Source organism: Eptesicus fuscus, chromosome 6, assembly GCF_027574615.1.
Source record: "Eptesicus fuscus isolate TK198812 chromosome 6, DD_ASM_mEF_20220401, whole genome shotgun sequence".
In the NCBI taxonomy this organism is placed as follows: Eukaryota; Metazoa; Chordata; class Mammalia; order Chiroptera; family Vespertilionidae; genus Eptesicus; species Eptesicus fuscus.
The window spans coordinates 105,671,570-105,694,557 of NC_072478.1; the positions used below are offsets into that span (position 1 = coordinate 105,671,570).

A 22,988-nucleotide genomic window follows, 5' to 3' on the forward strand; every position below is an offset into this window, starting at 1 on the left:
AAAGTGTAGAGGAGCGGTCGCCAACCTTTCGGACCTCACGGACCACCGGTTGGTGACTGCTGGTGTAGAGGATACTCTCTTAAATCTGAGTAGCAGATGCCCCTAAGGGGTGTGCAGCATAGTACTTGAGTGTCGCTCTATGAACCAGGAGGTCATGGTTCAATTCACATGCCCTGGTTGTGGGCTCAATACCCAGCAGGAGGCGTGCAGAAGGCAGCCTATCAGTGATTCTCATATTGATGTTTCTGTCTCTCTCCCTCTCCCTTCCTCTCTGAAATCAATAAAAAAAAATTTGTTTAAAAAGTACCATTCGCCCAATTACCCTGGTGATCTCCCAATCTGAGCACCTGACATTGACTTTGACCTAAAAGCCCGTGTGCAGCTCTGTTCGCTGCAGCAGGTTAGTCTGTTACCTGGGAGTCATAAATGAACCTCTTCTAAGGAGATGTCTGTGTAATCCTAAGCATTGTCACTCTCCATCCCCAGGTCCCATGATGTGAAAAATGGAGGTGAACTTACTCATTCCACCCACAGCCCCGGCCAGTCCTCTCCCCGACCTATAATCAGTCAGCGCGTCGTCAATAACAAACAGGCCGCGTCAGGGTTCATCGGACCACAGCTTCCTTCTCACATGATAAAGGTAACTTCATTCCATAGGTAGAATGTAATCTTTATGTTAATTTAAAAATGTATCATTCAAACCTTCAGGCTAACATTGCAGTAGTTGCCATGGCCTTGTATGCAAATGAATTTCTTGTCAAAATAGTATATTCAAGCCATCTATCTATATAAAAGGCTAAGTGACTGACCGTCCATCCGTCCGACCGTCTGACCGACTGGCCGGTACATATGATGCGCACTGGCAAGCCTATATAATAAAAGCCTAATATGCAAATTGTCCCCTCGGGCGGTTGTTCAACCGGGAGTTCAACAGCTCACTATGATGTGCGCTGACCACCAAGGGGTGGTGCAGAACATGGTGGGCGTTGGCGACACGCTGTGACCTCTCGCTGGCTACCTGGGGGCGGGGGGGGAATGATGGGATGTCCACTGAGCTCGCTCTTACTCCCCCTACTACCCTCCTCTGGGACGCCAGGGCTTGCATGCCAGGGAAGCCCCCACACTCAGGTGCCGGGTGCCCACAAGGAGCCTGCCCCGTACCAGCGCAGCCTCTTCCAGGTGAGCCGGGCCGCAGCTGCCAGGACCGCAGGGGCCAGTCGGGCTCCCCGTGGGTTCGCACAGGAGCCAGTCTGCAAGGCCGGCCGGGAGAGAGCGCGCTGCCTGGATGGCTTCTGTGTGGCGCCGCTAGGTGGACCAGAGGCCCACGCTGCGCCCAGGCCCACGGCATCTGGCTGTGCTCACCGTATCTCCGTGTGGGGACTCGGGTGCCGTAACTCAGGCGGAGGGGGGCGCGTGGGGGTCCAGGTGCCCAGGGCCCAGAGATCAGCTGGGACCTGCACTTCCATGCCAGACGCTCGCACTTTGATCACTGGCCAGGCCTAGGGACCACACCCGTGTACAAATTTAATGCACCGGGCCTCTAGTTTAAAAATAAACGTGGACTGGCGCATTCACGATACATATAAAGCTCTTGCTGGCGCCAATCGCATGCGTGTCTTAATTTTATAATACTATATTATATATACTATTTTGACATGAAATTTTTTGCAGTAACGTAATTACCGCATGAATCTTTCTTCTAATGAATTTCCTTTCAGTGTACATGAATCCGTGCACCGGGCCACTAGTTTATTATAAAATATTTCAAGTGCACAGCACATCTCAGAGTATGGATGTAATGGTCAAAAAGCAGATCCTGGGTGTAAGTGTATTTAAATGCTAGAGAGTTTAGCTCTCGCGCTGGACTTCCATTCACTGGATGAAATATTTGGGGACCCTTCATTAATGCTGGACTGCAGTCAGGTGGCCCTGAACCGACAGAACACTTCCATTATGCCTGCCCGGCCCTTTCACGACTGTGGCGCTCTGTGTGTCCAGCGGGGTGTGGCCACACCTGCAGGTGGCCTCTTGGGGAGAACGGACGACAGGCCTGGGTCTTGAGACGCTTTGTGGAGCAGAGGCCCACCTTTGGGTAGACTTCCGTGTGGGGTCGTGGATGGCTTGTCCACATGTTGGAATAATCCTTCCTCTGCTGTAGCGTTTCCACCGCCTTTCGGTTCAACTTCATTTGGTTTTGAATCAGCAGATTGTCCAGTTGTGTGCTGTTCCCTGTGGACATGGGCAGTGTTTGGATTATAGCAGGAGTTACACATCTAACCTCTGGGAGCTGGGCAGGCAGCAGGCTCCTGAATTGGACTCTTCGTAAGGGTGACATCAGGACCCTGGCCAGCTGGAGAGCACATGCCCTAGATTGAGTGCTGGCTGCTACTCCCAGCCCCACCCCACGAAACCTTTCAATGTTCAGATAGGAACTAATTCAGATATTTAGGAAAACGTGAAGGCCAAACAGAATTCATCTGTGAATCAGATTTCACCCATGACCTCCAGCTTGCAGCCTCTAGAGTGTAGCAGCAGTAGTTGGAATCTGAGATTTAGAGATATTGTTGGGGGAGGGGATGGCCAAGCCAGTGGTGCCTGAAGTCACTCTTCTGTCTGCCCACGTGACCAGCTCCCTAGCTACCGTGGCCAATGGCAATTCCCTGCTGGCTGGCACTTCCTTCTGCTGTACAGCTCTGGGCTCCCAAGAAAACCAAGGAGAGCATGTGAGACTACTCCAAGGGGCCTGTTCACTTCTGCCCGATTGGAGCATAAAGAATATGGTCTGGGCCGTGTTTTCTGGCAAAAATAGTTGTCGCTGTTTGTTGCTTAATTATCAGAAAACGATGACCTGTGAAAGGTTTATGCAGCAGGAGTGGGTGAGGAGAGGAGGCATTTCTAGGTGTGCCAAGCTTGTAGTTTATAAAAAGAAAAAGACCCCTTGGGAAGGGTCTGTAGCCAGAATGGGTTCTCTGTCTGTGACTCTGGAGTGCTCACCGGGGGCTGTGGTCTTCTTGCTTCCAGAACCCACCTCACTTGAACGGGACCGGACCCTTGAAAGAAACACCCAGCAGCTCCATGTCGAGTCCTAATGGGAATTCCAATGTCAGCAGGGCTGGTGCTGTTAACGCTTCAACTTCTGTTCAGAACTGGTCAGTTACCAGGGCCTCCGTTACCCCGGAGCATCCCAAGAAACAAAAAATCACCATCAGTATTCACAACAAGCTACCTGTCCGCCAAGGTCAGTCTCAGCCTAACCTTCACAACAATTCTTTGGAGAACCCTACCAAGCCTGTTCCCTCTTCTACCATTACCAATTCTTCTGCAATACAGTCTACCTCGAGTGCACCTACCACGTCAGTTCCCAGTAAAGTCACAAAGCAGACGGCCCCGACTGAGTCCTGCTCCAAGCCAGTGATGAACGGCAAGTCCAAGCTGAACTCCAGCGTCCTGGTCCCCTACGGTGCCGAGTCATCGGAAGAGTCTGACGAGGAGGCCAAGGGCCTCGGCAGGGAGAACGGGCTCGGTACGGTCGAGAGCACGACCTCTTCTGCTCTGGAGGCTGAAGATGACGAGGCCTCTCAGCATGAGCTTCGAGAGCCTGTGACTCTCAATGGTGCTAATGCCAGTGCAGACAGTGACCCCAGAGAAAACGGTCTGTCCTTGGATGGTGCCGGTTGCCAAGCCCAGCCTGACCTGCACTCAGAAAACCCCTTCTCGAAGGCCAATGGTCTCCCTGGCAAGGTGAGTGGGTGGGGGCGGGTGGGTGGGCTCTGCTCTGCTGCATTCACGGCGGGTCCCTGGCTAGACGTCAGGAGGTGGGGAGTAGCGACTAGAGTCGGAGCATCTTTGTTTTTTGTTGTAGTTGATGCCCGCTCCTTTGCCACCTCTTCCGGAAGACAAAACCTTAGAGACTTTCAAACTCGGCAACAAAGGGAAAGGCTCGACAGATGAGACAAGGTAACAATAACTTATGGTTTAACTCTGCACACGTCTTGACTCCTGGGATGACTTGAATGATCTATAGCATTTGTTCATTTGCTTTTGTAAAAAGTAAAGAAAAGAGGTATCAGCTGATAGTCCCGGAAAGCTTGATGCCCTCCAGCTAGCATGTCTCCTCCTCAGGCTGCCATGAGCACACGGCGCATTGGGCACCTGGCACTGCCTCGCCGCCTCCTTCCCCGCACAGGCCGTGGCTCTCAGCCATCAGAGAGCAAATACTTTGTCTTGCCCCCTCCCGAATTCCGAAATTAAATTTATGGATAAGATAGTCCCGCTTGCACATTGTCATTTAAAAAACCAGTATAGTGACCTAAGTGTAATGGGAATAAAAGGAAAGGAACGTGTAAAGCAGTTGATTTCAACATGTGGACAGCCAGGCGAGCCTGCACTGCGGGAGGCAACAGCGCAGCGGGGCCGGGGTTGCTGCGATGTGACAGCCTACAGCGCGGCCTGGTGGCGGGAGCTCCGCACCACACGCAGAGCCACCGTCGGGAAAGGGCGTCCTGGTGGACAGCGCAGAGTGGCGTTCAGACGTCTCTGGCCGTGTTCCCCGAGAGCTGCCAGTCATGAGGCGCTCGCCTCTTCTGTGGGCCTGCCTGCCTCTCCCCTGCCCGCTGGCTCCCCTTCATTGTGACAACTCAGAAATGCACCCCACATTTCAGAAAGCCCTGGCAGTGCTGCCTCCCTGGCCACTGTAGGGAAGGCTGGCTGAGCCGAGGGGAACGGCGTCAGTCCTGGAGGCAGGGAACGCCCGCCCCTCGTCTGCCTTGAAGGTGGAACCGCGTGAACACTCGGGCACTGGCGTCCAGACTTCCCTTTGGTCACTTCCTGGTCTGGCTTAGTTTGTCCTCACACGCATGTGCATGGGAATACCACAGCTAGCTGTGTAAGCCACGCCATGCGTGTAGCGTAACCGAGCTGTGCGCCACGTGCTGACTTGAGAATCTCACTGCCACGCTCTAGAAAACGTGTGTCGTGACCTCATATGTACACCCTCTCCCAGATACCTTCCTGCGAAAGGGGGGGGGCCCTGTAGGGTTCTGATTGTCTCTTGGCAGCTTTCATTAACCTCAGATACATCGAAAGCTCCCCAGCGATCAAGGGCAGAGTTGGTTTCCCGGAGCCTCAGTGATCCCTCCCCGATGCTGAGTAATCGCAGCAGCCCCGCCCTGCCTGAGAGGAGCAGTCCCAGCCCCCGGTCCTCTGGCCTGGTGGGCGGCTCGGGCTCAGTTGTTAGGGGAAGGAGTCTCCCTGGGACAGAAGCAGCCTAGAACCACAGAATGGTTGTTGCTAACAAATGGATAGGAGATAGGCTTGATGTAGAATTTTATATTTTCACTTAATGAGGGAAAGACAGTTTGACGTTTCAAACAGTGGTAAGTTCAGGGCGTGGGGAGGGCCGCTGAAGTGGTGCCTCTGGGATTTGTAACTATTGGGTTTCACCCAGACACACTGAAGGCATAAAATGCTTAGTAAGCAGATGTTTTGTCCCTGTGAGCCAGTGCCAATAACCCATAAAGCAATCTGGCGAATGACTGATTTGTTTATTTCTTTGTTTTGGTCGGCCTGCAGTGCACCTGGAACAGACGGAAGCCAGACGGAGCATCCTGAGGCGGGGCTGGAGCCTAGCAGCCCCGCTCCTGACTCCCGGGAGGCACTGGAGACAGCCCCGGGTCTTAGCAGCAAATTAAAGAAGGCTTCGCCGCTCCCGGACCCCGGCATCAAATCTACCAAAGAACAAGTCTCTGAAAGCATTTCCGCGAAACCCGAGGAGTCTGTGCCCAGCGTCCCCCATCTTTGTAGCGCCAACAAGAGCACCGTCGGGGACGATCACCTCTCTAAACTGTGCGACCCTGGGGATCTCCCCGGGGATGAGAGCAGAGCACCCCAGGATGCAGCAGGGGCGCTTACAGAGAGTCCCCGGGACTCGGCGGCAGCGGAAGCCACGGGGAGGTCGAGCCCGAGTCCCTCGGCGTGTTCCGAGGGTGCCGGTGAGCAGGACCCCTCCGTTCGCAGCAGCCGAGACCAGTGCCCGGATGCGGAAGACGTTCCCAAAGGCCCAGACGTTTCTGACGTCTCGGGGGCGCCTACGGACGAGCTGCCTTCTTCCCCGTTGGACAGAGTCACGGAAAACCATGCCGAAGGGCTCGGGGCTCCCGAACAAAGCCCCGCCGAGCCCTGCGAGGAAAGCAAGGCTGGGCAGACAGGCCAGGCCCGGTCCCCGGTGAAGGAGAAGATCGGCAGCCTCCGAAAAGTTGACCGAGGACATTACCGCAACCGGAGGGACCGCTCCTCCAGCGGGGAGCACGCGCGGGACAGCCGGAGCGAGACGGAGGACCGTTCCCGCCGGAGGCGGCACTCCTGCACGCGCGCGCGCACCCCGCAGGGCCGCTCCCGGCCGGAGCGCTGCAGCGGGGGCCCGCACCACGCCTGCCAGCACCGCGGCCTGGCCAGGCACCGCCACCACCACTCCCGGAGCAGAGGCGGGTCCGACCAGGACTGGAGCAGGTACCGCCACTCGGAAAGCGAGCACTCCTGGGGCCGGGAGAAGTACTGCCTGGACAGAACGAGGTGGGACAAGTGCAGGTATTACCACGACAGGTACGCCCCGTACACGGCCAGGGAGGCGTGGGAGTGGAGGCCTTCGCACGGGGACCGAGACTATGACCGAGACCATGACCGGGTGGGCCAGTACGGCGGCCGGCCATACAAGGACTACTACAAAAGCAGGAAGGGCTACGAGCTGGTTGCCAAAGAGAGGGAACGGCACCACTTCAGCGGCCCCCGCGGCCCCCCCCACGCCCCGCCGCCCTACCCCGGGAAGTACGCCGAGAAGATTGCACTCGCCCCTGAAGGCGGCAGCGGTCACCTCGCTGATCGCTTTCACGACCACGAAAATGTGAAGTCACACAAACGGAGGTACGACAGCGTAGACCATAGTGACACCCACGTAGAAAAGAAAGCCTGGAGAAGCTTACAGCGGGACCCTTCAGAAGAACCTAAAGCGAAGAAGCACAAAAAATCAAAGAAGAAAAAGAAATCCAAAGACAAACACCGAGAGCGAGACTCCAGGTGAGGGCGTGGCCCCGCAGGCTTTCTCTGCCGGCGCAGCGGCAGGTGGGGCCGGCATGGTGGCTTGATTTGTATTTCTCATCTCTGTGGATTTTGAGATTTCACTGTTTTTACAGATTTCTAAAATTTAGCTCTGCTTTTAAGCTGTATCTTATTTACAGCATCATAAAATGCCTAAAAACCTCATTTTTCAAAATATCCCCAGTGTGATGAATGCTTACGCCTTAGGAGTAAGCGTGTGGTGCTCTGTACAGGAAGGCTCCGCCTCCCCGCTGGTGCTGACACCGTCATGGCCGGATGTGCTTACTGTCACGTCTGTTCATTCTTCCTTCGACCTCCTGGCTGCCAGGTGACCCCGGGAGGCCGCTGTGGCCGTGGCACTTCTGCCCTCGGTGGGCTGAGACGCATCTTTTGTGGCCTTTGTCTTCGTCGTTTCTCTGTCCATTTCTCAGTTTGAAATCTAACTGGGAAATGTGTGTGTGTGTTTTGAAAAAGCTAAATTGGCCACTGAGTGTCCTGAAAATGACTTACCCATGATGACACGAATGAGCACAAACAGAATTACTCATCTGATAGGTCAGCAGCTTCATCTGGTTCCACAAAGTCCCATCTTACACTGCATACCTTTGACATCCTTAAAATTGCAACCTTGGGAGAGAGCACCAGGAGCCCTTGGTACATAGGTCCCTGGGGAAGGGCTCGCTGGCACCCGGGTGGCTGACACCCGCAGAGGGCTCTTCCCTCAGCCACCAGGTTCAGGAGCAGCTCGGTCGGTCCTGCCTCTGGGGTTTTGGCCGAACCCCTTGGGGCCTGAGCAAAGCTAAAGGCAGCGGTGGGATGGGGTTTCAGTGGGTTTATTTATGGCGCCGGACTTTAAAAAATTGTTACAGTGCATTTTAAATTGGACAGAAATCTTACCTGTGTTTGCATCCTGAGTGTCCGCAGTGGGGGTGTAAGAGCCAAGGACAGGTTCTCTTCGAGTGGCTGGTGGTGGTCTGAGTTGTGGCTGCTTCTCCCGCAGGCACCAGCAGGACTCGGACCTCTCGGCAGCATGCTCGGACGCTGACCTCCACAGACACAGGAAGAAGAAGAAGAAAAAGAAGAGGCACTCAAGGAAGTCAGAGGACTGTGGGCGAGACTCAGGACTGCACTTAGCGAAGGCCGCCAGCTCTGAGGCTCTTGACCGTTTCCGGAGAGCCGACGGCAGCCCCCGCCTCACCGACGGCCTGCCTCTGGAAGGCGTTGGACCTTTCCGTGAGAAAACAAAACGTTTAAGGATGGAAAGCAGGGATGACAGGTGTCATCTGTCTGAGTGTGGCCAGGGTAAGCGGAGATACTTGGACTTAAACATGTAGAAACTGGTCTTTTGAGAAAAGGGGTTAGCACCTGGGAGGAAAAACCCAGTGGCACGAGGGCGCGCTTCAGCAGGAGCCCCTCCCACCCGCTCCTCCACCCCCACCCTGAAAGTGCGGCATTGAGCATGGCCCCCTTAGCGTTTGGGGAGCCCCGGTTCCATGGACCAGGCCTAACACAACCTGATACACACCTGGAACTCAGGGCTCCAGGTGCCGAGGATTTTCCTCGGGAAGGGCCGGAACTTTCCTTCCAGACCGTTTTTACATTCTCTCCGGAGCCCTTAGACCCCTGGCGTTCTGAGCATAACCGAGGAGCGAGTGTGATGACGTGGCTCATTAGGGACGTCAGCTGGTCCGCTGTCGCGCCTGTCGTGCGGGGCTCTGGCTCCTGGGGAGCGGATCCCCTGGGTGTCCGGTCTTGTCTGCTCTGCACAGCTCTGCCCTGTCATTGTGTGGTCCTTTCTATCGCTAATTGCACTTAAAGCCTCCCCTCCCCCTCCCCCTCCCCCTCCCCCTCCTAATCTGCCAGTGACCTTCGCCCTTGGCGAGCAGCACGGGAGCCTGCAACAGGCATGATGTAGGCAGCGCCCCAGAGCAGCCACGAACCGCAGGCCGGGGCAGGGCCAGGCGGTTAGAATGGTTTCAGCCTCTCAAGTGGTTGGGAAAGTCCAAAGGAGATTTCATTTCCCATGAAAAGTGTCTGAAACGGAAATGTCGGGGTGGAGTTGCCGTGGAGCACAGCCCGCTTTTACGGCCTCTGGTGGGGAAAGCGTGCGGACCCCGCCCCAGACCCAGGTGTACTTCTGGGACGGTCGCCTGGTTGCCCAGAGGCCTCGCCCGAGGTGTCCTGTGGGGGCGACAGCCTGCGACTGCTGACTAGGAGGGCGCCTGGGCCCCAGTGTTGGCCAGGGGAGAACAGCACCGAGGCCTGGCGTGTTCCGTCGGGAGGGGGAGGGGGAGGGGGAGGGGGAGGGGGAGTGCGGTGGGAGCCGGCAGCCCTCAGCAGCAAGAAAGTGGAGCTCAAGTGGGTTTGCTGTTTTTAAGGAATTCGTGCGTGTGTTTTCAGATTGGTTTCCCATGAACTGTCAGTGTCTGGGTGAGGGGCTGTGTGCGCGGGGCCCAGGCGCCGCTGTGGCCAGACCCTCCGCAGTGGGCGCGGCCGCCCAGGGCTCTGGGGGGCAGGGAGGCCGAGCGCCTCCTGGTGGCAGCCGGGCTCTGTCTCCGGGGCTGCAGTCCGGCCGGCCTGCGGTCCTGTTCCCATCCAGCACCTCCACCCTGCAGCCCGGCACCCGCCCGCCTGTCCCCTCAGGAAGGTCAGGCACCTGGCCTTCCAGACAGGCGTCCCTGTCAGCGGTTGGGACGTGTGTCCTCTGTCCTTCAGACTCGGTCTCTGGCTCGTTAACCCCGCTGTCTGGTCTAAGGCCTCCTCCTCACGTGACAAGTGACGGCCATGTCCACAGGGGCGTGCGTGGCTCCCCCGGCTCCTCCCCATGACCGCTGCCTTCCCTCACCCCTGGGAGAGAGGCCCTCAGCACACACCGCGCCTCCTGGTTGGCGCGGACCCGGCGGGAACGTGAGCCTGTGGCGCCGGCCCAGCTCCCTGGCTGCGCCCAGGACCAGACACCCGCCGTGAGACCATTAAACTGTCTCCGCCTTTGCTTGCGTTCCAGGTGACTGAAAGCTTGGCCTCAAACAAAGAATTCACTAGTTATGGTAAGCTGTTTCCATGTCTGTCTACCCATGACTGTGGCCGAGGCCGTGGGGACATGGAGTTTGGGACACGGGGCGTGGGGGACAGGTGCAGTGGCCCCCCCAGCAGGGGCAGCTGACCGTCCTCCAGGCGGCCGTGCTGAACACCCCCTCCTCGTCAGCGTCCTGGCTCGGGGACACTCCTCCCCCTTCCTCGCCGCGTTGTAAGAAAACGAGGGAAACACTCGGAGATGGAAAATCCAGCCTCCTCCACCCAGGCCTCCCGGACGCCTGAGGGGCCCCTGGAATCTCCACCCCTCCACACACACCAGGGCCAGAGCACCCACAGATCAGAGGCGTCCGACCCCACCCCCATTTTCAACAAAAGGGTTTGCTTGATTTGAAAGAGGTCTGGGCGTTTTAGAGCAGATCCAAACCTGGACAGTGCCACGCAGCTGACGTTGCTGCGGGGAAGGGGAGAGGCAGCCATTTCGCCCAAATGTCTCACTTTGGGTCGGCAAGAGGGATTTGAAAACCAACTTCAGTGATGTGTCTACAGAAGGCTAATTGGCAGTTAGTCAACATGACTTACCAGTGTGTCCTCAGGGGAGGACCTGAGCCCAGTTAGGGACTGCAGGGGTGGAGACTTACTGGCCAGTTGGGGCTCGGTGGGCACAGTCCATGCCCAGCAGATGGCGCCCTCTGTGCTGAGCTGCCTGCTGGCGCGGCCCTCCGCACCACTGGCTGGTCGGTCGGTCTGGAACGGCCCGGTCCCTTTACTGCCGCCCAGAAAGGCCGTTAGTGCTGCCGGAGGCTTCCCGGAGACCCGGGGCTGCTGCGGGGTGCAGGAGAGGCCTGGTGGGACGCAGAGGCCTGCTGGCCCGAGACCCTTTGCTCCAACTTCCTGCCTCTTGTCTTTCAGATTCAACATGTTCAACAGAAGCCATCCCCAACCCAGCTTAAATTATAAACATAGAAAATAACTTTGTTCCAATCTGCGTGGTGCTTCTTTAGTAAATACTGTACAGATTTTACCATGGAGAACTTTTTTTTTAGTTTTTACCTTTTCTTAATTACCCTTATTCCAAATGGACGAACACTTTCTACAACTGCTGAGCATTGTAAAATACGTGTATATAAATCACATTAAAAGTGACGCCCTGGACTAGAACATCTCAATGCTGCTTAATCACAGACTCAGGTTGATCTCTCGTATTCCATGTAATGCTCCTCCAAGTCAGACCTCCGGTGCGAGGCCAGCCGGGACCTGGGATTGTCAAGTACAAACAGCTGACAGCGCGTATTTAATTTAAAGACGAGTTAACGCTCCGCGGCTCTCAGCTGACTCGAGAGCAGTGTTTTCTGTAATGTCTGAGGCTAGACACGAACGTGCTTCATGTTTCCGTTTATTCCGGATTGGAAGGTGTGTTTTACAGACGAGTTCTGTTGTGGAACTTTGTGGAACTATTCCAATCAACTTACCCGTTATGATGAGTATTTACATTATGAATGTATAATCCAGACATTATTTGTAAAGCCTACAGTACGTTTTTTATTACATAACACTTTTTATACAGTTTCTCTTGTCTTGACTATAATATTGGAGTCTGAGTTATCAGCTTGGTCCCTGAAAAGTTTCTAGTTACAGACAAAATCATACTGTGATTTTATTTTTAATATGGATATGCTATCAAACTGTGATACACTTATAATTCACTGGTCCTGCATCAGGAGACGGAGTGGGGACAACTGTATTTAATACAGTTCGTATCTGAATAATCTGTATGGTTTATACAGTTTGTGTTGTTCAGAGATGTCTAAAGTTTGATCTTTGTTTTTTTAAAGATTGAAAAAGCACTTGCCCCACTGTAAATATACAGCATGTAAAATTTATATAGTATATAAATGGCAGCAAATTAAACACTTTGTGGCTTCTTTTTTACTGCTGTTTGCCCCATTTGCTTACGGACATGTCACATGACTTCTTGTTGCCTTCACTTTTTTAAAAGGGCCAAAGCTCGGGGCAGGGTGGGAGGTGGGGGGGCGGGTGAGCAGGGGAGGGGTCGCTGGCCCCGGCAATCCGTTTTAAAGAACCAAGTCTTAGGCAGTCTTGTTGTAACAATGATTTCCTTTTATTCGGTGAACATAGTATTTGGCAGCCACACACCCTCTGATTTTACAATTTACAACAAAATACTGATGTAGGATATTTCTTCATGCAAATTGTGGGAGTATATACATTGAATAAACACTCCAGGAATCAACATGTATGTACATTATTTACATATTAACGATATTTACTGTAAATAGAAATGTCTTCTAAGAAAACGAGACCTCACACGTGGCTTCTGGTCTACACCAGACCTCACTTCGGCGAAGCGCAGCTACGTGGGTCTGTGCGTCTTTACTGGGGAAACAGGCATCGCTTCACCGACACGTAGCTTCTGTTTGGACTCAGTTTGGTACCACGTCAAACTGCTCAAAATGGTCCTGTGATCCCAGGACGCTTGCTTGTCTGGGTCTCCAGTAAAGAAGCGCCCCTGCCCCCCGCCAACCGGGGCTGTGGGCTGAGAGTGCTGCGTCTGCCCAGCACCCTCGCCGCCGGCCCTGGGTCTCGGGGAGCATGTCTTTGGCCAGAGTGGGGGTAGTTCAGCACTGAGCACGGGGGGCGGGGGCAGCAGGAGGATGAACATGAGCATACAGGCACCGGCCGCCCAGCTCTGCGTCTGGTGCGTTTTTCAGACCAGGCCTGCCTGAGGGCTCAGTGGGTGATGGCTACGTGCCTGTAGGCTAATACTGTCACAACAACCTGGAATTAGGCGGCTTCCCATGGCACTGAGGCAGCACACAGCTTTAAGCACCAGGGCTTTCTGCACCGAGCCCCCCGCACGGACGGCCAGACACATCCCACCAGGGTTTCCCATCCACTTCCGCCAGCCCCGCCGAGGCCACACCCGACAGAGAAGCCCTGTCTCTCCAGGGTCCTACCTGGGCCACAGGACCATGTCCACACGTGGACACCGATGCGGCGGGCAGTCCTGGGCGTGGGGCCAGCCCGAGGGGCGGCGCTGTCGCGTCTGTGTTGAGGCCAGAGTTGCACATGCAGCAGCTGGGCATTTTGAGAACGAAGACTTGCCTTTCTCAAAAACTAAAGCTTCGAATCTGAGGTATCAGCACAGTAACAAGGCGAGGAGCTCGGGGACGAGCCGGAAAAGCCCATCTGATGCATGTCGGAGGGCCGCGGGCTCAGCCCTTTGCGGTCTAGTGCGACTGACAGCCACGTCCACATCGGCAGCTCGAGGCTCGGGCCGCGGCCACCCAGCCTCAGCGAGGCCACGCTCAGGAGGCTCCTCCGCCGCCGGGTCTCCACGTTGGTGCAGAGGTCCGTCCGAGCTCCTCCTTCGCCGACTGGGCTTTCACAGGAGGAAGGACCGCTGAAGGGCGCAAGGTCAGGGTGAGCCCACGCGGACGGACGGGGCAGGGGGAGGAGCTTGTGGGGGAGGGACCCACCTCCAGAACAGCCCGTGCAAGGCCGTCCTGGTGACGGGAACGAAGCCCCAGGGAAAGAAAGGCATGTGTCCCCGGAGAGCCAGCACGGCGCCAGCCCCGCCGCCTGTGCGCCACGGTCCGGTCTGGGGTGTGCGGGGGCCCGGCCAACGCATCCTGACGCGACCGGACCACCCGGTCCTGGGTCCGCGAGGTCCACCGCAGCGCGCACCGGGGTTTCACTGTTGACAGGAAACCCGAGGTGCCACGTCGCCCCACAGCGCGCGCTCCCCCACGCGATGGGACAGACCAGCTCCGAAACGTGCCGTGAGCGTGTTTCTAGTTCCTCTCAGACCTTCGCTTTCTATTGAGCAACCTGGTCAGCTGACAGATCAGGGACACCAGCTCCTTCCTGCCTAGGTTCTGAGTAGTGAAGACAGTGGTCACGGGCTGAACCAACCACGTGTTCCGTGGAACCCAATGAAACTGCTGCTTGTGGGGGTCCAACGTGGGCAGCTTCATCTGGTTCCACAGAGATCTGCGCCGGGCTCAGCAGTTATGGGACAAATGCCCCCAAGCATAAATCTTGCTGACGGGCCCTTTTAGAAAGTATCTGGGGGCCACCACGCCTGGGCTGAGAGGTCCCCGGGGAATCGGACCCTCCCTGTCCCAGGAGGGATGAGGGCGCCCCAGCGCAGTGCCTGCCCGGCTGCTGCCTATATAGTGTCTGCATCGCTTCTTGTCAGTGCACAGGATATACTTGTGGCGGGAGTAACGTTTATAGCTGCCATTCTAAAAATACTACTATTAGTATCTTTCATAATTTCAGAATATAAAAAGGCATATAAAAGCTATAGTCCTATGCATCTGAGAAAAAAATCTGAATCAAAAAGTGGTAGCTTTTCTTTCCTGTTTTGATATAAAACAGAAGCTTCTAGAACAGTGAACACCACGAATGAGCACGTGTGGCGACGAGTACGAGCGAGGTTCCTTGGCAGACCTCGCGCCCGAGTCCGCTGCGTGGACTGTCACGGCTCAACTCCCAGGCGCCGCTGCCACAGGGAACCACGAGGAGGGCGTGGACACGGCCGCGAGGCCCGCGGGCTGCGGGAGGGACGCTCGGTGGCGCTCGGCAGACGCGGCGCCTGAAGGCTTCGGAGAGCCCGCGGGGCTGCCTCGCCCGGTCCCTCTGCCGTGGGGTTTGGTTTTTACTTTTTTTACCTGTTCAGGCGAGGAAAGCTACTTTTTATTGGCAATCCTCCTTTTCCGCGTGGCCAGCATGTCGTAGAAAGGGTCCCTGCTGATGCTCGCTCTGGGGAGACGGAAACGGCTGTCAGGCGCCCTCCGCCGCAGGCTCTCCAAGCAGACAGGCGCCTCCGAGTGCGAGGTGCCCGCAGCAGACCTGCGCACACAGACACGCACACACACACACACACGTGCGCGCACACACGTGCACACGCTCACCCACTCCCACTTCGCCGTGTGCAGGAAGCGGGCCTGGAGCCTGTGCCGTCAGCCCCCGACGTCTGCGCCTCTAGCTCCTAACGCAAGGCCTGACCCACGGGGACAGCGAGGCCGCCAGCCCAAGGACACGGCGGCGGCCAGGCTAGCCAGGCCCCCGCTCCGTGGTGTCAGACCTCGACTTCAGGAGAGGACCATGTAGGCTACTTGCCTGTTTTCTCCTCCGCGTTAAATTCCCACTTGTGTGCGAGTTTTCATTTCACCAGTGAAGAGCGAGTCCTCAAAACCCTAGGCTCCCCGTCGCCCCAATAAAAGCAGCCCCAGGCCCGTGACACTAACCCCCCCACTGCCCCGCCAGCTCGCGGTGTGGCCCCGTAAGCGGTGTCATTTCCAGGTCTTGTAAGTAATAAATCTGCCCCTTTTATACGTTTTCTGATGGCTACTGAGGGCGTCTCGCGATCCTAAGAATCTTGAGGTTTTTACCAAAAACCACAGACACTGAGAGCCGAGCCTGGCCCGCAGCCCTCACCTGATGGACTTCATCCACTCCTCCTTCTCCTCCGGGCTGGGGGCCGAGATGCGGTACACCACGTGGTTGCCCTCCACCACGCGGCCGTCCGCCTCCGTCTTGCAGGCTTTGATGACCTGCCCCTTGTGGCTCGGGTTATAAAGCTCGAAACAGTGCTGGTGGGACAGAGAGGGACGTCAGCGAGGGCCCACCGGGCGGCGAGTGCCGGAGCGGGCGGAGGGACAGAGCCGGCAGGAGAAGGGCAGCTTACGGGCTTCCGGGGGTCCTCCACCTCCCGGATGCTGAGGTTCTCCAGCGGGATGATCCCCCGCGGCTCCTTATCCTGCGAGAGAGAGCACACAGCCAGCCTCCGCACCGGCTGCCGGGCGGGCCTGCCGCGGAGGGAGGGCCGGGCCTCTGCCCGCGCTTACCGTCGTGTACTCGAAGTAGTAGAGGCAGTTGTCCGTGAGGATGAACCACCGCCGCTTCCAGGTCTTCACGCGGCCCCCTGCAAGCGGAGGGCGGCCTGTGAGCCGGCGCAGGCAGGACCCGGCCCAGCTGTCAGAGGCCGCCAGGAGCCGAGCTTGGTGTTACGTGTCCTTCCTCGTGAGAGTGCACAGCCGTCGGTCCAACACTCAGCCGAGTCCCGACAAGCTGCATGGCCTGGGCCGTTCGGACGGCTCCTGCCCACCTGGCGACACGTGGGCGCGAGGCCCGGGCTCTGCTGGGTCCCGTGTGCACCCCGACCCGGGCCTGCCTCCTCCCTCTCAGCCCCCAGACCATCGCTTTCCCATCGCCCCTCCTGGAAGTCAGTCGTGATGAATGGGCTTAACTCCCCACATGGAAATGACACCGCATGGCAGCGGGCCGTCCGCCCAGGGCTCAATCCCTCCCATCAGGGCTCTGATCACATGACCAAGCTCTGCGCGGCCCTGGGATCCATCAAAATCAATTACTCCTCGGCCCGGGAATTATTAGATTGAATTAATCCCTTAACAAGATCTGGGACACGCATGTAAACACACACACACACACACACACACACACACACACACACACACACAGAGCTCAGCTGTGTCTACGCCTTTCTCTCTGGAAGAGAAATCTTTTTTACCCTTAAACATTCAGCAGACAAACTGGCTTCCGGTTCTAGCCCTGCTCCCGACAGAGCTTACAAACCAACTAAGAGACACGCGCAGGGTGGGCCTGACACGCCACCCAGGGGCACAGGCAGGGGGCTCTTCCTGCCCCGTCACCCCGAGGTGGCCTTGGTCCTTGGGGGAGCGGGCCCTCCTCCACAGCACACAAGCCAGCCATCCCTGCACGGAGGCCTGGGGTCACGGGGGACGTGGGGGGACACTGGCCCGCCCCCTGGTCATCCCGGGCTGAGGCACGAGGGCTCCCCGCCTCTGAGGTTTGTAGAGGTCCAGGGCGAGACGGCTTCGGGAGGGAGCCCCACTGCTGGAATTCGGTGTCAGTGGACCGACCGACCCTGGAGACCCCTCAGGGACCCCTCACGGATCGGACCTCTGTCCTGAGGCCAGGCCTGGGGAGGGCGGGTCCGGCTGGGTCTCCCCTTCTCCCGGACAGGCTGCCACCCCCACCCCCTCCCGGTCCCTGTCCCAAGGATCTGACCACGTGCCTCCCCAAGATTCTGCTGCTCCCCCCAAGGACCTCAGGCCCACCCCAGCTCCCACATCGGGCCCCAGGGCCTTTGCTCAAGCTGCTCCTCAGCCCAGAGCCACCGCTCTCCCCTGGCCTCTCTGGCCCTGGGCTGGGCTCCTGTCCCCCTGCTCCCCACATGTAGCCTCCTCAGGCCCCCCAGCCGCCACTCACCCAGCTTCAGGAGCCAGCCCTCGCGGTCGGGGTTGAAGAACGTGTGGGTCAGGTCGTTGCCGTCGTCCTCCGGGATCTTGAACGGCTCATTCTTGATGCTCTCGTACAAGTTCTGCGAGGACAGCAGCAGCGCCCGGTTCAGGGGAGGCCCGTTCCCAGCCGCCGGCCCGGGGACAGGGCAGCATCAGCTCAGGGGAGGGGCGGCGGCCAGGTCGGGGGAGGGGCGGCGGCCAGCCCGGGGGAGGGGCGGCGGCCAGGTCGGGGGAGGGGCGGTGGCCAGCCCGGGGGAGGGCAGCGAGGGGCGCGCTAGAGATGCTCTCAGATCGAGGCTCGAGGCCGCGCAGGGCGGGGGCAGGGCTGGCACCGCTCACCCGCAGCAGCTCCTCGGGCAGGTCCCCGCCCTCGTTGATGCCGCGGTTCATGGTGACGAAGCGCTCGGCCGTGGGCTTGTCCCGCACGTTGTGGTTGTGCAGGCTGGTGTTGAGCATGATGATGGCGAAGGACAGCACGTAGCACGTGTCTGCAAGAGGTCAGAGGGCGGGCTCAGCGGCCGGAGCCGAGGCCGGTCTGGCTTCTGGCCTGGGGGGCCCAGCAGGGCTGTCTGTGCCCCACGCACACGCCGCCGCCATCACTGACCCGTGGACTGGAAGACGCCGGGGTTGCACAGGCAGTAGCGGGACGCGAACGCCTCCATCATGCGGTCGATCTTCTGGGCCTCGCCGGGGAGCCGGAAGCTCCACAGGAACTGCCTGGGGAGCGAGACCAGGACGCCGTCAGGGTCCAGCCCGGGCCTCCTGCGCCGCCTGCGGCCGGTGCGCCGTGTGGGGGTCGGGGCCTCAGTGCCTACCACGCGCCCCGCAGCGCTCCTCCCCCGGGCGGGACAGGACGGGCAGGGAGGGCAGCAGAGCCCGGGGACCCACCGACACCTGCCCCAGTCAGGACCCTGAGGCTCTGGCCAGAGGCTGAGCGGCCCCGAGAAATGGGATCCAGCCACGGTGACTGCGCCCCGCACCTCCCTCCCAGGCAGTTTTGCCCCTCCCCTCGGCCGAGTGCTCCCAGCACAGGAGTGGCGCCCGGACCAGGACGCAGGGGGCTGAGCCACGCCTGCTCCTCTGGGGGGGGGGGGGGCTGACGACACGCTCACCTTAAGGCTTGGACGAGGTTGAGATCCGCAAACTCGTGGAGCTCGACAAAAGCCTGGAGCACTTTGATGTTGAACTCGTCCCTGGAGAGAGAGGAAGGTGCTTGAGCCCCCCGCCCGCCGACGACGCCCGTCGCCTGAGGACCAGTCTGTGTGGTCACTTCCTGTGACGGAGTTAAGGTCTCCGTGTGCAGGCTGGTGCAGAGGGGACTCTGTAGGGACCGGCTGCGAGTGAGGGTGGCAGACGGTCATCGACCCCGAAGGTGGCACGTCCCGGGGCCGGGAGGCCGGCACCCACAGCGCTTTTCAGGGCTGAAAGCTCGGGGGGGGGGGGGGGGGCGCGGGGAGCACCCCCGAGAGTGCAGGCCCTGAGGGGGTGGCCAGGTTGGCGGCGCAGCCCCCTACTCACCGCTCCCCCAGGTAGTCCCCGATGACGGTCTTGTTGAGGCCCTCCCCTTTGTACAGGAACTGCGCCACGTCCTCCGGCGCGCTCTGCAGCAGGCCCTTCTCCACCAGGAACTGGATGCCCTGAGGGCGGAGCGGGCGGTGACCGGGCGGACACGGCACAAGAAACACGGGCCCGGCCGGGGCTCAGGGGTCGGAGCCCCCGGGCCGGGCCGCGGGCAGGAGACGCGGTGGGTGCGCAGCGCCGGCCTCTGCTGTGCGCTGCTCCTCCTCAGGGATGCGGCCCAGAGGCCATGGCCTGGCTGGTGGCCCAAGTGCCCCCGACTCCCCACTTGGGGGCGCACCCCACAGCTCCGTGTGAGCTTGAGCTCAGCAAGGGGGGCAGCCCAGACAGCCCTCCTGAGGGCCTGTGCCCACACCGCTGAGGGAGCTGGCCCCTGACAAAGGACTCCTGCTTGTCACACATTTATGTGCTTTTAATGATCTCCGAGAGGAAGGGAGAGGGAGAGAGAAACATCAGTGATGGGAGAGAATCATGGTCGGCTGCCTCCTGCGCACCCCTCCTGGGGACTGAGTCCGCAACTCGGCAGGTGCCCCGACCGGGAACCGAACCCGTGACCTCCTGGTTCCTGGGTCGACGCTCACGCACTGAGCCACGCGGGCAGACGGTGCACTTGTGAAGGCACCGGGGCAGCTGGGCGCACCGAGCAGAGGCTCCAGGCTTGGGCGTCCGTGCCGGGCCCGTCCCTGTCGGGTGTGAGCCTGAGCTGCCTCCGGGGACCTAACGCACCGAACACACGGCAGCGCCTCGCTCCGCGTCACCGAGAGCCCCACGCTCTCCTTCGGCCGGAAGCACGCGTTCACCTGACGACAGCCTTCGCGGCCGCCGGCCGGTGACTGACCGTGTCTGAGGATGAGATCATTGCTGTGAGGAACTGAATGTGCCCCCGACATTTCACGTGTGGAGGCCCTACCCCCCACCCCACGTGATGGTCCTGGGAGGCGGGCCTCGGGCGGTGGCTTGGGTCAGAGGAGGCCTGAGGGCAGGGCCTGGTCTGCGGGGACGGCGCCGCAGCCAGGCAGAGGGTCTCCCAGGCCCGCGTGCGGCTCCCTCCCGCCTCCGGGACGAGGGGCTCCTCCGGAGCGCCAACGCCATTGCCATCGCCATCGCCTCCCTCCAGGACCAGAGGGCGGGGCGCTCCCCAGCGAAGCCCTGCAGCCGCACAGGCCCGCGCTTCCAGCGGCCACCCCACCCCACCAGCGTGGACGGCGCTCAAGCCGCCCTGCCACAGCCTCCGTGACGAGGGGTGCAGAGCCACGCCTGCGGGGTGGCCCTTCCCACGAGGCCGGAGCACAGGCGGGCGGGGCTCCCGGACACCCGGGCTGCCCTCGGCCCCGGCACGCAGCGCGAGCCGGCGGAGCTCCAAGGGGCAGTGACTCCGGCTCCGGCTCGGCCCCTGGGCCGGCTCCCTGGCTGCTCTGTGCCTCCGTTTCCCCAGCAGTGAAGCGGGAAAGAAAACGGAACCCGCCTCAGAGGCTGTAAGGACGGAGCACGTTAATTAAAGTGCCTCCTTCGCACAGTTCTCCAACGACATTAACCTGATCACTGCCGATCGGACACACGACGTCTGGGAAGTAAGGCGGCAAGCCCAGCAGGGAGGACCTGTGGGGGCCGTAGCCCCGCTTACACACGTATGTCCGCGCGCGTTTCGTGAGCAAGATGCGAACTTAGCCCGGCCGGCGTTGCTCAGTGGTTAGCACCGACCTATGAACCAGGAGGTCACAGTTCAATTCCCAGTCAGGGCACATGCCCGGGCTGCAGGCTCGATCCTCAGTAAGGGACATGCAGGAGGCAGCCGATCGATGCTTCTCCCTCATGGATGTTTCTCTCTCTCCCCTTCTGCCTCCCTCTCTGAAATAAATTAAAATTAGAAAAGAAAAGGTGTGAACTTATCCGTGAACTTATTGGGGGGCGACCTGTGCTGCTCTCTAAAGCACGAGGCCCTGTTTCCACAGTTAGAGGGTCTCTCTCCCGAGATGCTCCAGAGCTCACGACATCTGCTCACAACTCCACTCTCAGCCCAGCTTCTCAGGAGAGAAAACCCATCCGGGCCCCGCGTCTCATCGTGACCAAGCGCACCCCCCCCCACCGACCAAGCGGGGCCGACGGACGCCCAGGAGCAGGCCGGGCCGGCGGAGGGCGTGCGCAGTGGCGAGAACACGCCCGCCACACCATCAGCCTCCGGCTGCACACCGGCTGGACCTGAAGGGACGGCAACAGGCACGCGTGTCCTCAGCGACGCCGGCCCCGGCGCTGCACCTGTGAGCGTGCGTCCACAGGCCAGACCGCGCAACCAGAACCACTCGTTGAATGAACAAATGCTTAACTAGCGAGTACGGAGGCTCCATGCCACACACACGTATACACGCGCACACACACACGTGCGCACACGTAAAAGCAAATGCCGTCTACAGTCCAACGAGGCACGAGGGGAGCCAGCTCGGAGGCTGCGGTCGCCGGGGCCCTCTCTCCTCTGAGCCAGGCACTCCAGGCGTCACGCCTCTGCTCAGCCCTGTGGCTCGAGCTCAGGACAAGCAGCGACACGTGGCAGGCGCCCCTGTGTTGGGGTGTTTTTGTAGGAAATGGCTTTGGGGAGAGACCAGGCCCTGGCGGACGTCTGGACGGACGCTCGGTCTTTCCCAGGGACTGAGGGGAGGACAGGAAGCATCCTTTTACTCGGACCACCCATCCCCCAGACCCGTCGGCCCGCTCTGCCCGCGGGATCGCCTCTGCCCCCCGAGCCTCACGCCCCGGCCCAGCTCCCCCGGGGGGCAGGGGGCCCGGCTCCCGAGACCCGTCCTCGCTCAGAACCTCCGTGGAAAGGCCTTTCGGTCCCGGGACCAGTTCAACGGGCGCTCTGTCCTCCCCGTCCCCTCGATCAACACTTCACACCGAGCCTGTCGTTCTCAGAGGTGGAACGGATCAGCCCGTCAGCGGCCCGCAGCCAGAAACGGACACGTTCTTACCTTCTTGGGGTCCATGTTGAACTTCTTCCGTCCCATGGCGATGTGCTTGTTCCTCTGAGACGTTTTGCTGTGCGTGGAAACATCCGGACACGTGAGCGGACGCGCACCCAGCGCTGCGGCCCCGGCCCAGAGCCCGCCCGGGAGGTGGCGGCTGCCAGGCCCGCCCCTCTGACAGGCAGCACGTCCCGTCACACGGAGGCCCCGCTGCCCCGGGCAGAGGGGGACCGAGGGGCCGGGCCCGCTTACCTCTCCTCCACTGACGTCAGGTTGTCGATCTCGGTCATGACCTCAGCGATCTCGTACTTCAGTCTCTGCAAGACGAGGAAGGACTGGGGGTAGGGTGGGTCCTGCCTTCCTCTCCTGGACTCAGGGGTGCTGGCCTCGGGCGCTGCGTCCCCGCTCCCCTGGGCACCGGGTCTGGACAAACACTGACGGACACAGCCGCCCCCACGCAGGAGCGAGCAGCGCTCCGCCCGGCCCTCTCGTCACCAGGTGGGTTCTGCAGTTCGTGAGTGAAATCAAGAAGGGTCACGGGCCCGGCCGGCGTGGCTCAGGGGTTGAACATCGACCCACAAACCAGGAGGTCACGGTTCGATTCCGGTCAAGGGCACATGCCTGGGTTGTGGGTTCGATCCCAGTGCGGGGGGGGGGGGGGTGCAGGAGGCAGCCGATCAATGATTCTCTCTCATCATTGATGTTTCTCTCTCTCCCCCTCCCCCTTCCTCTCTCTCTAAAATCAATAAAAAGAAGGGACGCTGGGGAGGACATCGGAAGCTCAAAGGCTTTTGGAACAGGGTCCGTGCCCCGCCCGCCCGTCTGAGGCCGATTCCCATCACTTTCCATCGCTTTGCCTGAGACGAAGCGCCATGGACAGAGCCGCGGCACCAACAGAGCCTGCCCTGGCCCTCGGACACGCCCAGGACACCAGAGGGCACTCCGTCCCTCCACGTGGCTCCACGTACTGACCGAGAGGCCTCGTCGCCCTCCTAACCTCTCCAGGCCGCAGCAC

General features: G+C 59.6%; 2 protein-coding genes across 5 annotated transcripts in view; one reads left to right on the plus strand and one right to left on the minus strand.

Moving 5' to 3' along the window:
• The window catches only part of USP42 (ubiquitin specific peptidase 42), a 36,058-nt gene extending 24,022 nt beyond the window's left edge, over nucleotides 1–12,036 (plus strand). Inside the window, exons 12-18 of the mRNA XM_054718172.1 lie at nucleotides 487–640; nucleotides 3,022–3,741; nucleotides 3,863–3,957; nucleotides 5,572–7,071; nucleotides 8,093–8,394; nucleotides 10,097–10,139; nucleotides 11,038–12,036. Coding sequence (XP_054574147.1) covers nucleotides 487–640; nucleotides 3,022–3,741; nucleotides 3,863–3,957; nucleotides 5,572–7,071; nucleotides 8,093–8,394; nucleotides 10,097–10,104 — 2,779 coding nt within the window. The 3' untranslated portion in view covers nucleotides 10,105–10,139; nucleotides 11,038–12,036. The remainder of the gene's footprint in view (nucleotides 1–486; nucleotides 641–3,021; nucleotides 3,742–3,862; nucleotides 3,958–5,571; nucleotides 7,072–8,092; nucleotides 8,395–10,096; nucleotides 10,140–11,037) is intronic.
• Nucleotides 12,037–12,225: 189 nt separating this feature from the next.
• The window catches only part of CYTH3 (cytohesin 3), a 45,481-nt gene continuing 34,718 nt past the window's right edge, over nucleotides 12,226–22,988 (minus strand). Inside the window, exons 3-14 of one of the 4 annotated variants that reach the window (XM_054718213.1) lie at nucleotides 22,226–22,290; nucleotides 21,980–22,046; nucleotides 18,957–19,075; nucleotides 18,551–18,631; nucleotides 18,043–18,155; nucleotides 17,778–17,926; nucleotides 17,407–17,518; nucleotides 16,002–16,078; nucleotides 15,842–15,913; nucleotides 15,592–15,746; nucleotides 14,823–14,913; nucleotides 12,226–13,523 (exon numbers count right to left, since the gene is read on the minus strand). In XM_054718213.1, the coding sequence (XP_054574188.1) occupies nucleotides 14,841–14,913; nucleotides 15,592–15,746; nucleotides 15,842–15,913; nucleotides 16,002–16,078; nucleotides 17,407–17,518; nucleotides 17,778–17,926; nucleotides 18,043–18,155; nucleotides 18,551–18,631; nucleotides 18,957–19,075; nucleotides 21,980–22,046; nucleotides 22,226–22,290 (1,083 nt within the window). In that variant the 3' untranslated portion in view covers nucleotides 12,226–13,523; nucleotides 14,823–14,840. Of the gene's footprint in view, nucleotides 14,914–15,591; nucleotides 15,747–15,841; nucleotides 15,914–16,001; nucleotides 16,079–17,406; nucleotides 17,519–17,777; nucleotides 17,927–18,042; nucleotides 18,156–18,550; nucleotides 18,632–18,956; nucleotides 19,076–21,979; nucleotides 22,047–22,225; nucleotides 22,291–22,988 lie in introns of all 4 variants that reach the window. The other 3 variants (XM_054718211.1, XM_054718212.1, XM_054718209.1) reach the window with 3 other exon arrangements.